The 16,357-nt window shown below is 39.8% G+C and overlaps 1 protein-coding gene across 2 annotated transcripts in view; it reads right to left on the reverse strand.

Moving 5' to 3' along the window:
• Positions 1-770: 770 nt before the first annotated feature.
• LOC131239529 (uridine/cytidine kinase UKL1, chloroplastic) overlaps positions 771-16,357 on the reverse strand; it is a 31,779-nt gene continuing 16,192 nt past the window's right edge. The window contains exons 5-14 of one of the 2 annotated variants that reach the window (XM_058237274.1): positions 13,621-13,717; positions 9,775-9,854; positions 7,291-7,434; positions 7,116-7,199; positions 6,941-7,001; positions 3,647-3,707; positions 1,923-2,016; positions 1,700-1,772; positions 1,320-1,402; positions 771-1,232 (exon numbers count right to left, since the gene is read on the reverse strand). In XM_058237274.1, the coding sequence (XP_058093257.1) occupies positions 1,086-1,232; positions 1,320-1,402; positions 1,700-1,772; positions 1,923-2,016; positions 3,647-3,707; positions 6,941-7,001; positions 7,116-7,199; positions 7,291-7,434; positions 9,775-9,854; positions 13,621-13,717 (924 nt within the window). In that variant the 3' untranslated portion in view covers positions 771-1,085. Of the gene's footprint in view, positions 1,233-1,319; positions 1,403-1,699; positions 1,773-1,922; positions 2,017-3,646; positions 3,708-6,940; positions 7,002-7,115; positions 7,200-7,290; positions 7,486-9,774; positions 9,855-13,620; positions 13,718-16,357 lie in introns of both variants that reach the window. The other variant, XM_058237273.1, reaches the window with a different exon arrangement.

Consider the following 16,357-nt stretch of genomic DNA (forward strand, 5'->3'; position numbering starts at 1 on the left):
CCAATTGAAAATGTATGAGACCCAGAGCCGATTAGTTGAGGGAGGGTTAACAGCTCAGTGGCTGAGGCCCTGACCGTGAGGCCCACCTCGATGCATGAGTTGTATATCTACACCGCCCATTTATTTTTCCAGCTCATTTTAGATTATGGTCCAAAAAATGAGGCAAATCCATCTCTCATTTGGCCCACATCACAAAAACAGTGGTGATTGAATGCTCACCATTAAAAACTTCCTAGGGCCCACTGTAATGTTTTATTTGCTATCCAACCTATTGATATTTGATAAGGTCTAACACACCTGGATGAAGGGACAAATAGCAGCTTGATCCAAAAGTTGTGGCCCACAAGAAGTTTTTAATGATTTCAATCTCCCACATTCCAACTTGCATATGTCATGCCATACAAAGGGATAGCCTACACAGATAAGAATAATTAGCAAACCTCGTTGGTGTAGGGGCCATTAAGACGCAACTACTGCAAAAAGAGAGCTTCTGCAAAAGCAGGTCATTAACATAGACTAGCCAAAAACCAAATTGATTAGTTGCCGGCAAGTGGGCAGCTTTCCAACGCCTACTTTGTCCAGCTAGGAGGGTTGAAAGTGCATCCAAACGCACTTCTCAAAAGGGGGAGTGGCTCAAGCAGGTCAGCCCTCAAAACCCCCCTTTTGAAAGTGTGCCCAAACAGGCCCTAGGGTTGCTCCATTTGAGGGCTTTGAACAGTGAATTGATTCTGTTATATATATATATTTGTTCTTTCCCTCAAATCAAAGAGTTTAAGATCCAATGGCAATGTTGCTTTATTTTTATTTTTTTATAACTTTCGGACATGACCATCCATATAAGATGATCGAATGAACAGTCCGAATGGCACACATATTCCTTATCTGGTCTCCTTGACACTAATAAAAATACATGCACAGAAGCAGTGCATGCAAAAAGAAGATGAATTAGCACCCAAACAGCCTATCCAATTATAATGTTCATGCTATAGCATCCAATCTCTTTTTCACCCCTTTCTGGGTTTTAAAATAAATAAAGGTGTAGAAACAATGGCCCACTGAAATATGGTCCATTTAGGCTGATCATATCAATCATCTGTGCCAAAGTAGCGATCGCCAAACTCCCCCATCCCAGGGATCACACGGTACTCCTCATTCAATGCAACATCAATCTCGGATGTAACTATTTTCAAGGATGGGAACCGTTTGCACACACAATGAATTCCCTCGGGTGCCTAAATCAGCGAAAGAAGAAATGACGATATCAGATCCATGGCAGGAGTGCAGTAAATGGAAATGAAAAAGGGGGAGCTTTTACCCACCGAAATAAGGTTGAGGAAGATTATATGGCTCTCTGGGACACCTTTTTGTAAAATGAGCTCAATTGCTTGGCCCGCCGAGTTACCTTGAGAAAGTCATCAAAGTCAGAAATGAAATCACGAGAACCAAGAAAAGCAAGTGCTTGAAAGATCACATTCAACCGAAAAAATTGTAAAATATCCATGGCCTCAATTTTCCAATCTGTTAGGCTTTTGGAGCATGGTGCATCCCTCAATCACAGCCACAGCCACACTTGTAGACACTGAAACCTGATGATACTAGTACTACTCATATCTTGAGGTGAAAAGATCAAAGATAATTCCTCGGGTACATTGATGTATCTACAACCTTGATAATACCTGTTGTGTTGAGAAACAATTACCTGTTGCAAGAACTGGGTCAAGGAGGAGGACATGCCTTTCTGAAATATCTTTAGGCAGCTTCTCGTAAATAAGCTGTTTGAATTCAGACAATAAATTTCAGATGATGAACAAACTACACTCGTCCTTAAAATTTATTATTAAAAAAAAAAAAAAAAAAAAAACAAACAAACAAACATAAAAAACTCCCAGTAGTGTGTCATAGGCTCTTGATAGATGTCTCACCTGCTTCCCATTGTCCCCATCCCGGTGGATCAAGATTTTTCCAATTTTTATGCCTTTACAACATGCACGTAAAGCATTTTCCATGCTTTCACCACTGCAATCGACGAAAGGAGGATGTTATTAAATCTTTACCATGTTAGGAAGAAATGAGAAAAACAAATTTCATATACCTATGATTGTCAACTGGTCCATAGCCCTACTCACATCTTCAGATGACAATAGCATGTGATGCATCATTTTTGCACAGCTGATTTGTAATTTTAAGAGATCGTGCAGGCAATTATCACGGTTTACACCAAGGTCTTATAAACTGTCCATCCTAAAGGAATAGTTTTAATCACTTTTTCCAAGACATTCAGCAATCGACACCACAAGCATGGCAAGAAGTATCTTTTTAAAAAGAAGAAGAAGAAGAAGATCTGGATCATTCATCTGGTGGGCCCTACATGAGTGGTCTGTACCCCAGATGACCAGATGATCATCATCATCATCTAAGCCTTATCCCAACCAATTGGGGTTGTCTACATGAATCTTTTTTCCAGCATGCCAATCTATCCAGGGCCATAAACTTGACCATAGGAGATGACAGGATGATCCTACCTGCCAATTTGGGGTACCCAGTGTTCACTGTTAAATACCTAAAAATCAATATTGTTAGGTGTCCATAACATCACAGAAGTCTCATGGAACTACTTCCTGGCCATCACCCATTTGATTAGACTGCTTTTAATTCTTTCAATTATTTATACACGTCTAATCGTGTTGCTGAAGATGCAACTATTCCTCTCGTTCTGTATATCCCAACATAAGGGAGAATGGATGCGTCATGGATTCGTCCTCAGACCTTAAAGCGATTGGCACCCCAGCTTTTAATGACATCACCCCACTTACTAAAATTTAATTTAAAAAAAAAAAAAAACCCACACTGAGAGTCAAAGTGGATCAAGATAGTTCTCCAAAATTTTCTCAATCTCCCTTTCAAAGACCCATGTCATTTCTCGGTGGAAACTCTAGAGAGGGGCACAACACCATTGTTATAGTAGACAATGCAAGGAGCGGATTAGCCAGTTGAATGCTTTGGGTTTTATCTTTCCAAGAATTGTACCAATTTCATTATTGTCAGTCTCTAGTTTATCAACCAAAGTAGAAACATGACATAAACTACACAAATGCCATGTGCAAGTTTTATTGAGAACGTCCAATAGGAAGAAAAAAAATGCAAATATTTTCTTTTGAATGAACTTAAAGAGAGTATCAGAGGAAATTGGATCCTTACACTCTTGCTCGGGTGGTAGACTCTCAGGAGTTTCAACACCCAGTCAAGGGTTCGAGTATCCATAGGTGGTGAAATCCCACTACAGTGTGAGTGTGTGGGGGTGTGTAAAATAATTATTAAAAAAAATTAAAAAATTAAAAAAAAAGAAAAAAAGAAGGAAAAAAAAAAGAAAAAAAGAGTATCAGTGGAAAAGAAATGCCAAGCTGTTAAACACAAAAAATTAAAGATAGGCAACCCTTTGACAATGAACTCAAAATTTCTTTCTTCTTCTACTTCTTCCATTTATTTATTTATTTATTTTGGTTGGATCATTGCAACTGAGAAGTAAAAGTCAACTAACAAAGTTAGTATGAATCATTAAGGGAAACTTGTCACAAATTTTCACAACATAAAGTTAAACCCAACTGATCACTAGATATCCCACTTCAATACCTGCATCAAAGCTCACCTTCGAATAATGGACACTCCGCACAACTTCTTGCAGAAGTCTACTCCAGTGTACACGGACCCTGGATAAAGAAAAAGTGCAATTTCAAGAATTAGCTGTAGAGTTTAACAAATGGCAAGAAGTTATGCAAATCAAGCAGAACATCAATTTCAGGTCCTGCAGAGATAGTTTTCTTTGATCATTAAAGAACTTCAGCAGAAAAGCAAATTCCCCACAGTAACTACAAACAAATATTAGGTCAATTTTATTTTCTTCAGCTCACAACAAAACAGAGCCAAATTTTGTTCAAATGAAGAGGATAGACAAAAATGTGTATGCTTAAACTATAAATGATGCTACAAGCTTGCACCTTTTCTTTTCATTTTTTAAGTGGAAAAAAAAAAGGAAAAAAGAAGGTTCGTCTATATTTATGTATGAGGAACTACTGAGCTGGATGCGTCAGGATGTGAATAGTGCCCTGATGAACCGCGCAATCAGTGAAGTCCATAGTTTCGTGATCCAAACAGTTGGGCCGATATACCCCGTGTGGATATAGATGGATGTCATACCAAAATCACACATGAACTAATATGATATGAGGCTCCATCTCTCATGTGTGGATTTCTTTCAACAATGGCTAGACAAGCAAATGGGGGAAGTTGGACATATGAACAATGTTCATGCATTTAACTCGATAAATAATTGGATTATCTTGGCTTCTTTTTGTTGAGGGCCAAATATTGCATATTAGACCCCGGTTATTGCCTGGATTTACGAACATTGTACTGTTTAACGCCCTGCTTTAATCGTGTTTGTGATACAAGGTGTATTTAGGAGCTTGGACTACACAAGGGTGCTAAAAGCACGGATTTAATGCCCAGAATTCACCAAGGTAAGGGACGGACCTCAGAGAACCAAGATCGACAGATTTGCATGCCAGGGATCCAAGAAAATCGAGAAACTGAAGCTCAAGTAGCCCGAAAGACGTCCGGAAGGCAAGATCACAGGGTTCCCACCATCCATTCAGCTCAAAACTCTATATGTGGCCTGAAGATCATAAATTAACCGTACACGTCAAAAATCAGCCATTGGATTGCTGTAGAAGTGGCCCAACGGATGGATCAGCCCTTTAAATCCTTAAGTGGGGCCCACCTGATCTCTGGATACGCTTCAATTTTGGACTCAACGCCTTAATTGAGGCGAAAAAACAGATGGACGGAGAGGCTTTCTCATAAACGTCACGATGGACCCTACCTGGAGGGTGTGCGTATGCACAGCACACTTACACACGACGTGCACCAAAAATCGAAAACGGGTCAGCGCACGCTGACCCGTCTTCCTCTCTCCTCTGCGAAAGAACGGACAACGTCTTTGCGCTGTCCGTCCGTTTTTCAATAGTGGGCCCCACTCGTCATCCTTTTGCAAGATCTGGACCGTCCATTACGTCCATAGGGGAGGCTGGACCCTCGCCTAGGTGTCCTTATGTTCCCATGCGTGCACACATCTGTAAATCGCGATCAAACGCAAGATGAACGGTGGAGTAGAAGATCTCGTGGGCTACACCGATTCCACTCAAAAAAACACTCATTCCCAGATGGTTTTTCGTCCTGAAACCAATGGATGGAGTGGATTTTCCATTTGGATTCAATAAGTGGGCCAACGCAAGTAACAAAGTCGACGTGCGTCGACTCTGTTTCGCAACAGAGGCTGCTTTCCTTTCTTGTGGGCCTCCATGGACCATGATCCATATAATCAGAACCGTCCATCAGGCTTAAAAGGGCCCTATAAACATGTACTAGGCGTCAGAATCGCGGAATGAAGTGCAGGCGGCTGTTGATATTCCAAAATGCAGAATAGATGGTGTAACAAAATAAACTGTGGGCCACCATGGTTTTAACCCAAAATCGATCAGGTCTGAATGGTTTTTCTTAAGTAATCCGGTGGACGGTGTGGATTTCTTGAAAGATAGCCAAAGTGGGCCCCACCGAGAGCTCAGCGCAACTCTTGTGCGTATGTTACGTACGTCTGAAAATTTCAGACGTTCTGGACAGTGGTGGCCCATCTCCGTCGATCTATTTGATGATCCAGACCATTCAAGTTGCAAATTCTGGGGTCTAAATTCCTCCTAGGTGGTCGGATCGACCGGACTGGCTTCACTTTCATCTTGCACTTGTTCCAAACGCAACAAAACTATGCATTTTCATGCGCAGAAGCAGAGTTCTGCGAGGAGTCTGCTACAAACGGTGGAGCACAAAGGAGTCGGTTCACCGACTCTAGATCTATAAAAGAGGAGAGGGACGTGAGAGAAAAAAGAAAGAAGTGGAGCGGCTTAAACGTGGGGTGGAGCACATCTTCCTTCTTCCTTCTTCTTCCTTTGGTTCCTCTTTCCTTTTCTTTTTTTTATGAGATTTTAGCATGTCTATGACAGGCTAAACCTCTTAGCTAGGGCTAAGAGGTGAAGCTTATAGTGTGATGGGAGAGTTTATGTGTGTGCCTTTTGTTTAGATTGAATGGATTTTGATTTAATTATGGGAATATTTTTAGTTTTTGATGGTCTGTTGTGACTGAAATTACAATGGGTCTGCGATGGCTTTGAGTATTTCTTTTTTCTTATTTTGATTATGACGTCAGGAAGCCCAGTTGTTCACCATCGTCTCCTGGACATGGTCGGATGACGGTACCCTTCATAACCTTCATACATCAATGATTGGTTGCCAATTAGTTTAATTCTGTTGTTTGCTTTGTCTCCTGGGCATGGTTTGGTGATGGAATCCATTCTAATTCATACACCTTTCATCTCTTGAAAATTATATCAGAGGAAGTTCAGTTTAATTTCCATGATTTTTGAAGCAGGCATAAGATCTCCCTGATCTCTATAAGTGGATCCTCTGAATCCCTAGATTCCTACCTCTGAATTCTTTAAGTTTTAAATAATTATTTCATCATTATTTCTCAAATTGCAGTTGATTTAGATTTCATCTTAGTCTAGTTCTAGTTCTACTTAGTTTCAAATTACGTACAGGTATCAGTCCCTTGGGATTTGACCTCGGTCTCACCAAGCTTATTACTACATCACAACCCTATACTTGGGGAGTGAATACTTTTATAAATGATAATTTCTTATACACAATTAAAATGAATATATGGCAAATACTATAGGAGCAAAGAATGCTAATGCATAACATTTCTCTAGACACTCCAACCTAGCAAGAGGGCTGGCCACATCATTCATCCCACAAACAACACCTCTAAGATTTAGATGAAAGGGAGGGTGGTTAAACACCGCCTCAAAGGAAATTTTCAGGATCAACACACCTGTAGGGGTAATCACTTGCTTTTCAGTGAATGGCAAATGGCCAAGGCCGTGCTCCACCACCTGAAAAGTCACTCGTTTGATCAGTACAATCTGGTGATATTTGGCAAGGTAATAGGTAAACTTTTATACATTTAAATTTGCTAAGAAAATAGTTAAAGAAAGAGCGAAAGATACCAGCCGAATAAGCCGATCTGAATAAAAAATGAAGTCATGCTTTGATATCTCTTTGTCACGAATTAGTGTATGCATCCCCCGTATCTGTTTAAAAGAAACTCAAGTATGAAGCATTACCAGACAAAAAAGAATGGCACATACCAATAGAAAATAGATCAAGGCGAAGAATAGATACCTGGAATGTCGATTGAATGACATAGACATTGGGATAGATTTTACATAGGTCATGCTGACCAAGCTTTGTACGAATATGTTGCACAATTAAATCAATCGCGACATGGTTATCACCTCCCCGGGGTATGATTACATCAGCGTATTTCTTTGATGGAAGAACAAAATCATCAAAAGCAGGCTTGACAAACTTTGCATACTGCGAATTAGTAAAGTGATAACAGATTATGTCATCCATATAAAGTTCACACAAAGTAGGATTTCAAAGAAATGTATATAGAGTGATCTAATGGAATTCCACCTGACATATTCCAACATCTTTAAAACCTACATTGTGAGAACAGATTGACACAAATTGTATAAACTTGGATAACATGGTAATTTTACTAATGAAAGATCTGCTCACTCCCGCCAGCTATGGAGTTTCTTTTTTCTTTTTTTAATTACGAAGCAACTATTTTATTCAAAAGAAGAAAAAATACACCAAAACAGAAGAACCAAAGTTCCAATACAAATGGAAGGCCAAATGACTCCTTAGCAGGTCATCTACTGAGCAAGCTTCAAATGACAAAATGCAGCGGAGGCAGAATACCGCAGTTGGAAAATATGTATTTGCAGCAGAAATATGAAAAGGGATGTTCCATCCCTATTTCATTATTTTCTGATTATGTTTAACCAATTTTCAATAAAACAATGACACACGGACAACATAGACAATTTTAATTTGTTTTCAGAAATAGACAAGTCCAATGAACAAAATCATGTCACTTGGACACTGAGCACCAACCAGTAATGCTGAGAAGTCTGTGGCTCATACTGTTATATATAAAAAGAAAAAGAAAAAAATGATACATTATTATGCAAATATTAGTTCACATTATCAGTCAGTCTGTTTCTGCACCTTCCTCTCATTTGATGGTTGTTCATCAGGAAATCTGATAGTTGATAAGTGATATTTGATACTCATGGTGCAGAGATAAGCCATATTCCCTACAGAGTAATGTAAGCCTCACAAGCTCCTCTTTGATATCATGAATGAGCAAGAGATAATACACAGTTGCTAAATCCATTATGGATGCAGAATCAAAGGGCCTGTTGATTATTTATGGCAAGATTGTGTGGCTTTGAGGCTATCTTGCTAACTTGGGAGTCCATCTATTTTCTTGGTCTTCAATGGGCGTAAAACATATTAAGGCAGGATTTCTTTTTACTTGAAATAGCAATCATGCCGAGATGCATTTTGCTCCATAAAGGATCGTGCAACTAGGCCTGAAAAGGTACCAAGCCGAAATTTGATGGGAATTTTGCTGTAAAAATTCCTCAAGTTGTCTAATTTAGAAAACTATGCCTGGACTAATTGAAATTCCCAGGAGGTGCTTATCAATGAGTGAAATGACCAAATGACCTCATCCATTTCTTTAATAAAATGTGGGCTGTGTATGACTTACAACCCATCCAATAGATGCACCCTGCCTGACCAACCAAAAATTAGGCCAATCCAATCATCAGGTGGCCCACACCATAAAGAACAATGTACACCACCCCAAAACATCCACATTCACATGTGGCTTGTTTTTTGGTTTGTCCGATCATCACGGTTGGGTGCATTTCTTGGACAGGGATGTCATACACACACCGCATGTGCCCCACAGTTCTTGACTTCAGCCTTTTCTAGGAAAAGAAAGAAATGAGGGCAATTTGATCATTCACCCCCTGAAAAGCACCTCCTCGGAATTTCAATAAGGCACTGCCTGGTAAAATCAGAATTTGTATGAAATTTTACTATTAAAATCCCAATTGAACTACAGGAACAACAATCAGACCATGCCTACTCGAAATTTGTCATTTGCCTAGCCTAGGCCCAGTCTGTTGACAGCCCAAAATTCATACTAGTATTCTCTTAAAGAAAAACTTAAATTAATTAATAGATCTTTGCATTTGTATATACCAGAACAGTTTTCTGGGACATGACAGGTTTAAGTCTTGTCTTGCTTCTAGTTACAAATGAATTATTTTATTGAACTGCTGCTAAATGGTGAACCTCCTTTAATTAGACAGCAGAGTGGAGATTTAATTAGCACCACACACATCTTTACTTAGCAGGAGCAAAAATTCGGCCAGTCAGCTCCTCAGGCAGGTCACATGCACACTGAATGTGCACCATCACCAAAATTTAGAATATCAATTGTTTGAATACATGGTTGGCCCACTTTGCAGCAGAAAATATGAATGGCGGGGGTCAAACCTGCAGGTCCTGTGCATGGCTTAGATATCCCACAGACATGACATTTTGGTGCATGTGCCATGTAAAGAGGCTTGGGGAGAGGGTGTGGGGCTAGCAAACCTCCTCCTGCCTAGCGTTCGAGATGCTACCAATTGCCAAAAAGAATTCAATATATGGTTCATTGGATGCAACTAGGAGTACTAAATAAAATACAGAAAAACTTTTAAGTATATAGTGCCCCTTCTGTACTTCAACTTTACTTACCTGCTCAAGAACAGAATTCACATCCCTACCCCTCTCAACAGTGTCACGCCTTATCCTCCGAGCAAGCCTCACATCAGCGTCTAAATAAATAAACAACAAACAGGATTAGGACAGTGAAAAAGATAAAATAAAATAAAAAACACCTATGCAGGAAAATGTGGATTTAATAAGAGAGGCTACACAGGTAAAAGCTACTGGAATTTTGGATTTCACGAGTGTAAGCAACTCTCCAAGATCGAAAAATTCTCCCTTTTGATGGAAATGGATACTGAGGATCATCTTTAGCTTATTAGTGAAGGTAGAAGAATGGCAGCTTAGGTCCTTGTGGATCTGGTAGAAAGTGGAGCAATTTAAGGGGAAGACAAGGAAGAAAGAGAGTAGAAAGTGTTTTAAGGCAGAAAGTTAAGTGTTAGCCCAAAAGAAACAGATACAGGTTAACATAAGAGAAACATATAGCACTCTGCAGGAGTACCCGGATAACACACATGCACAATTACATATATTTTCCTGCACTAGCTAGAGCATAGATATCAATCATACCCATCTTGAAACACAAAAGAATAAGATGATGATGATCAGCATGAGCTGCCGCGACCCCTCAAACACAATATGGTTGAATACGAACTTAAATTACTTGTCTATGAATTGAGCTTTCGTCATTTGTTGAATTTTCTCTTCAAATGGAAGGCCATAGCTAAACACAATGGCCATCAGGCCACAAACTGCCATTCACATGCAAAATCCTCTCAAAGACGTGCAACATTGCCCAACGAGTTAGTGAACTACACTCACTACCATTTAAAGGAAGACCAACCAGAACAGCATGTGAAGACCCGTGCAACACTGTACAACATGAGTGAACTACACTACTACTGATAACAAAGCCTAATAAAGGAAGAAACAATGAATGGAAAAGGAAAGCTCCAATGCCCACAGAAATCCTCCATGTCAGGTTGAGTTGAGCATTATGTCATATAGCTTGTGCATCATACCACATCCAAACTACTTCACCTTCACTTGGTACATATACACCTGGAAGGAGAACAACAAGAACACCTTCAACCCACTACAATACCTAAGCCACTTATCATCCTTGAAGACAGCTCCTAAAAATTCTAGAAAACTGCTAAATACCCCCTATGCAGTAGTCCTGGCAAAGGATCGGGTCCAGTCCAAGTCAAGGTCAACCCAAGCTCGATGCATTTAACAAATGGGTCAAGAAATCTGCCCCTCACCCAACCCACCACACATTACCCAATGGCCCATCCCTTGACTCGCTTAAAATTTCTTGAGCCCCCATTTATTTGCAATCGGATTAGGCTCAACCAACCCACCCAACCAGACCCATGCACTAACTTCAATATCTATCATATTAGGCTCTCTCTATTCTTGGAGTTTTCATGTGTATGGAAGCTCAGAATTACACACTTATGAGATTGGATTTTTTTTTTCATGGCACAAGTATGTTACATCTCATCTACACAATCGCAAAAGAGCAATCAGATGTGTATATTAAGATACCTTTGTTTCGGGTTATGGGTTGGATCGGGTCATTTGGGCCGACCCATTGACTCAATATGTGGGATCGACGGGTCGGGTTAAGTTGGCCTAAGCTTAAGCCTGATCCATTAATCTTAATGGGCCAAGTTTTTGGCCCAAGCTCGACCCACAGCCCCAATAGACTTATTAGCCCGATTTAGAAGCAGGTCGGGACAATTGACCCATAGATCGACCCAACCCATTGCCACCCCTAATATGTAAGCCTGTGATGGAAGAAGCAAATCACAACCAAACACAAAACAACCTCGAATTTATGCCAGCATGCATCATTCATCATATTTTACCAAATATGGGGTAGCAATCAGTTGGGTTGACCTGCTAGTCAACTAGCCTGTTTTGCTTTTGACATAGGTTTGGACCAAGCTAAACGGGTAGGGGGGCAGGGTCATGATTGAGCTAGAATTGTGACTCATTTAAGTAAATGGCTCAGGCTTGGGATGAACCCTGCCCAACCCACCCATATAGGTTATCAATGGACTGGGCCAAATGACCCAACCCAAAACCAAAAACAAAATCAACAAGAAAAGAATAGATGATTTTTTTTAATGCATGTGCATATTCACTGACTGGACTTTCTTAAACCTGAGTTGGTTCTAGCAGTTGAGCCCGACCCATTCACAATTAAATGGGTCGGGTTGGGTCGGGTTTCATGAATTTTTAAGTGGGTTGGATCAGGTCAGAGAGTAAGTGTTAGCTCAAAAGGCTAACATGCAATTTGTGTGTATGTGTGAAGACATGAGAGAAACATATATTCGGATAACATAAACACACACAATTACATATATTTTCCTACAATTCTCTTGTTGGCATTGCAATAGACAATGGAGATCATTCCTAAAGGTGGCAATGGGATAGTTAGCCTGTAGGACCGGGCTTGGGCCCCCGGGGCGGGGGCTTTGGAACTGACAACTGGCTTTGAAAGTAATGACGAAGACCATTTCAAAAGGAGGCAATGGTAGGGAGGTGACAATGGGACGGGTCTCCCTCCTACAAAGAAGGCACTAACAGGGATGGGTTCCATCCATCCCTCCCACTAAAATCATTTGCTTGTGCCACCATTCGAGATGAGCATTGTTTGTAATGGGAAAGGAAAGGGGTCCAACCAGGATATCCTAAAGTATGTGGGTGATTTCTTGAGTGAAGCTGAACCTCGTCTCTCAGTGGGCGGGTTTGGTAAAGTGCAATGTTCCAAATAGCTTTTCCGTGTCTGAGAGGATGGTGACACAAGACAAGACAAACAAAACATTTTTTTTTTCTGCTGTAAAGGGGAGCTTTCAGGATGCAGCATCCAAACTTTGAGTTTAGTTTACTAGAGGGTGAGGAGGTCAGTCAAACAGAGAATGGCAATAAGTTTGGTTGCTATAAAACTGTTGCCAGAAAACCCAATGGAACTCAGTTTATCAATGAGCACCCTTCTTTTACTTTGTAATATTCTACCCACAGCATTACAAAAGATGGGCACATCCATTAAAAAAAGGCTGAAATATGAGTTCTCAGACAGCATCGTCATGAAAGAATATGACTATCCACCCACTACCTGCACTGACCTTGTTTGAGAGCTACACCCTTTTTTTTTTTTTGCTTTGTAGTATGTCTCTATCAAACAGGGTAGGGGTAACTATCAATTCTGAGAAGACATGTAAAAAAGAACAGGCGTTTAGTGGATGATAAGAAGCAATGGAGGACATGTTGTTAGTGGAAGAAGGTGCTAAGGGAGGGGTCATTGGGGGATCTCTCCAGCCCTTGAGGTGCTAGAATGGATATAAGAAGCAATGGAGGTCAAGTTTTTGGTGGAAGCGGGTTCAAAGGGAGGGACTTCTTTGGGAATCTCTCCGAGTCCTAGAGGTGCTAGAATGGTCTAGCACCCATATTGACTTCCCTTTTAGCACTCAAGTTTGGTGGAGAAAAGGTTGCTCTCATCTTTCTGCAGCCCTCATAAGTCATTAGCCTCCAACAAAACATGACAACCAAGAAAACCTTCCGTAACATGAATAATTAGCAGGAAATGAGTACTGGATCTGAAAATCAAAAGAGCAAGCACACCCTGAGCAGCAAGGAATGAATCTAGTTTCTTCTGCATGAAATGTGTTAAACTATCAAAGAAAGAGAATGTTGGTAAGTCATGAAAACATGACAAAACCTGGTAAATTCCCATTCATTCAACCAAAAGAGCAGACAACAAGCAGATCATACTAACAATAACTTCAAAGTTATTTCTTTTAAGTGAAACGATAACAATAATAAATGCTCTCCTGGAAAAACAAGATACAGATAGAGCGACGAGACCTGTATCAACAAAAATCTTCATGTTCATCAAGTTGCGGACTCGTTGGTCATGGAAAACTAGAATCCCCTCCAGAATAATGACATCAGATGCATTAACCTGTCAACAGATGATCGAGTAAGAACATAACGGGCTGTTTCATTCCTATACATGGATACCAAGAAAAAATAATAAATCTGAAACTACAAAATAAGAGCTTTACCAACTAAGCTTTCAAAAAATGTTTCAGAGTGTTCAAATGCCTTTAGGGCCTGTTTGGATAGTGGGAAAATAAAAGAAAATTGTATAATTATCCAATGACAATTTCCCATAAATTCCAAGAGCTTGTTTGGCTTGGATAGCAAATGAAATCATGGATTCCACAAAGCAATCGCTTGCCTTTTCCATAGCCAAATTCCCACTCACAAGCAAGGTGTCCCGTATCGGTATCGGTTGGCGTATCGGTGACCTCCAAAACCGATACGGATACGGGGTCGTAACGGCGATACGGGGGCGTAACGGCCGGTAACGGTGTAAAAATTTTTTTTTGCCAAAAAAATATAAAAATATATGTATTAAATCCGGAATATTCTATGCATTCCAAATATGCATTCATTTATAAATTGGAACATGTTTACGGTGGTGTAACGGTCCACTCTTTGGTGAGAAGCTGTATCGGACTGTCTAATTAATTTTTGAACCAGGTAACCTGAATTTGACTACAAAATGTATATATTTAATTTTCTAAATATCTAATTTATATACTTAACAATTTAATATCTTTCTCCCAGTAGTTCTTTAAAAAAATGAAATTAAATTCAGGTAGATGGTGTTGCCAATTTCGGGCTGACTTGGAGGACCAATCTATGCCCTAAATTAGTCTCAAATTCATGCAATTTATTGTCATTATCCCACTTATGTATTAGTGGACATTTATTGGATAGTGAATCATGAAAAAAATCAAAAGGCCCTATTTTAAAAAATAAGAGTACACCAAATAACAATTAAAACTATTCAAATAATTTGATTTTGGCATTGTGAGTTAGCAATTGCAGTTTATAATTTAATTGGTAAATTTTAAGTTAATATGGCTTTGGTACAATTTTTTAAGGCCCCAAATTAGGCGAGACTCGGATTGTGAAGTGTAGCACTCGTGTCAAAGTTTTTTGGACCCCATGCATGATGAATGTGTTATATCTAAACCGTCCATTCATTTGACGAGATCGTCTTAAGCTTGACACGAAAAATAATACAGATCTAATTATCAAGTGGACCACACTGCAAAAAGCAGTGGGGGATTGAACGTCCACCATTGAAAACTTTTTTGGGATCACATAACTTTTAGATCAATATGAAATTTGTTTTTCCTCTTCATTCAGGTCTTTTTGACCTTATGAACAGATTGGATGGAAAATAAATGTTACGGTGGGCCTTCGAATTGTTTAACGGTGAAAATCATCATCTCCGCTGCTATATTTGGTGTGGTCCAGACGATCTTTGGATACGATTCATTTTTTAGGTAATGGTCTAAAATAATATTTAAAAATAGATGAACGGTGTGGATATAATAAATACATCACTGTGGAGCCTATAAAACTTTGATCTCCTTCGAACCGTTCGTACAACTCGGAGCTCGAGGAGTGTCAGCGCTCGTCTCAGCATGACACGTACCTACAGCAGCTTACACCTGCCCAAAAAAAAAAAAAAAAAGGAGAGAGGGAAACCGAAAAGAAAAAAGAGGGAAAGAAGAGAAGAAAAAAGAGGGAAAGAAGGAAAGAACAGAGAGAGAGAGAGAGAGAGAGAGAGAGAGAGAGAGAGAGAGAAGAAGAAGAAGGAGGAGGAGGAGGAGGAGGAAGGAGAGAGAGCCAAGAAGAGGAAGAAGAAGAAGAAGAAGAAGAAGAAGAAGAAGAGAGAAGAAGAAGAGGAAAAGAAAGGAAAAAGGTAAGGGTTTTTTATTTATTTTATTTTATTTTATTTTTCCAAGGCCCGTAACTGCCGTTACGGTCGTGTAACGGGTACCACCGTTACCGTTACGTATCGGCCGTTACGGCCGATACGTAACCGTTTTGGGACACCCTGCTCACAAGTTATGTGAGCATGGGAAATCATCATTGGATAATTATTACAATTTTATTTTCTTTTCCCACTATCCAAATAGGCCTCTAAAAGTAACTTGGGATTAGAAACACTGCCAGAATGCATAGCTTGTGGAAAGGATTTCCCCCATTTTTTTAGAAGGAATTAGCTTGTGGGAAATTTATATTTTTACCATCGAATTTTCAAAATACTCAAAACGGAGTAGCCCATCCTTTTGCATGTATGTAGAAAAAGGTGAGCAGACATGGGTCCATTCATCATCATTGTCATCATCTAATAAGCCTTATCCCAATTAATTGGGGTCGGGGACATGAATCCTTTTTTGCCATTTCACTCTATCACGGGCCATAACTTCAGTTAGACCATAGGTCATCAAGTCTTTTCCTACTACCCCACCCACGTCCTTATGAGCCTTCCCCTTGCCTTTTAGAGCCTTCCACTTGTACCAACTCACTCCTTATAACCAGCTATGTTCTTATCCTCCATTGCATATGACCAAACCATCCACTTTCTCACATCTTATTACCTATTGGTGCTTTTTCTCAATTTCCCCCGAATGCATTCATTTCTAATTCTATCCTTCCTCATCTTGCCACTCACCTGTCTCAACATACTCATTTCAGCTACACTCATCCAATGAACATTTTGTTCCTTAACTGCCCA

This window comes from Magnolia sinica, chromosome 3 (assembly GCF_029962835.1).
Source record: "Magnolia sinica isolate HGM2019 chromosome 3, MsV1, whole genome shotgun sequence".
Classification (NCBI taxonomy): Eukaryota; Viridiplantae; Streptophyta; class Magnoliopsida; order Magnoliales; family Magnoliaceae; genus Magnolia; species Magnolia sinica.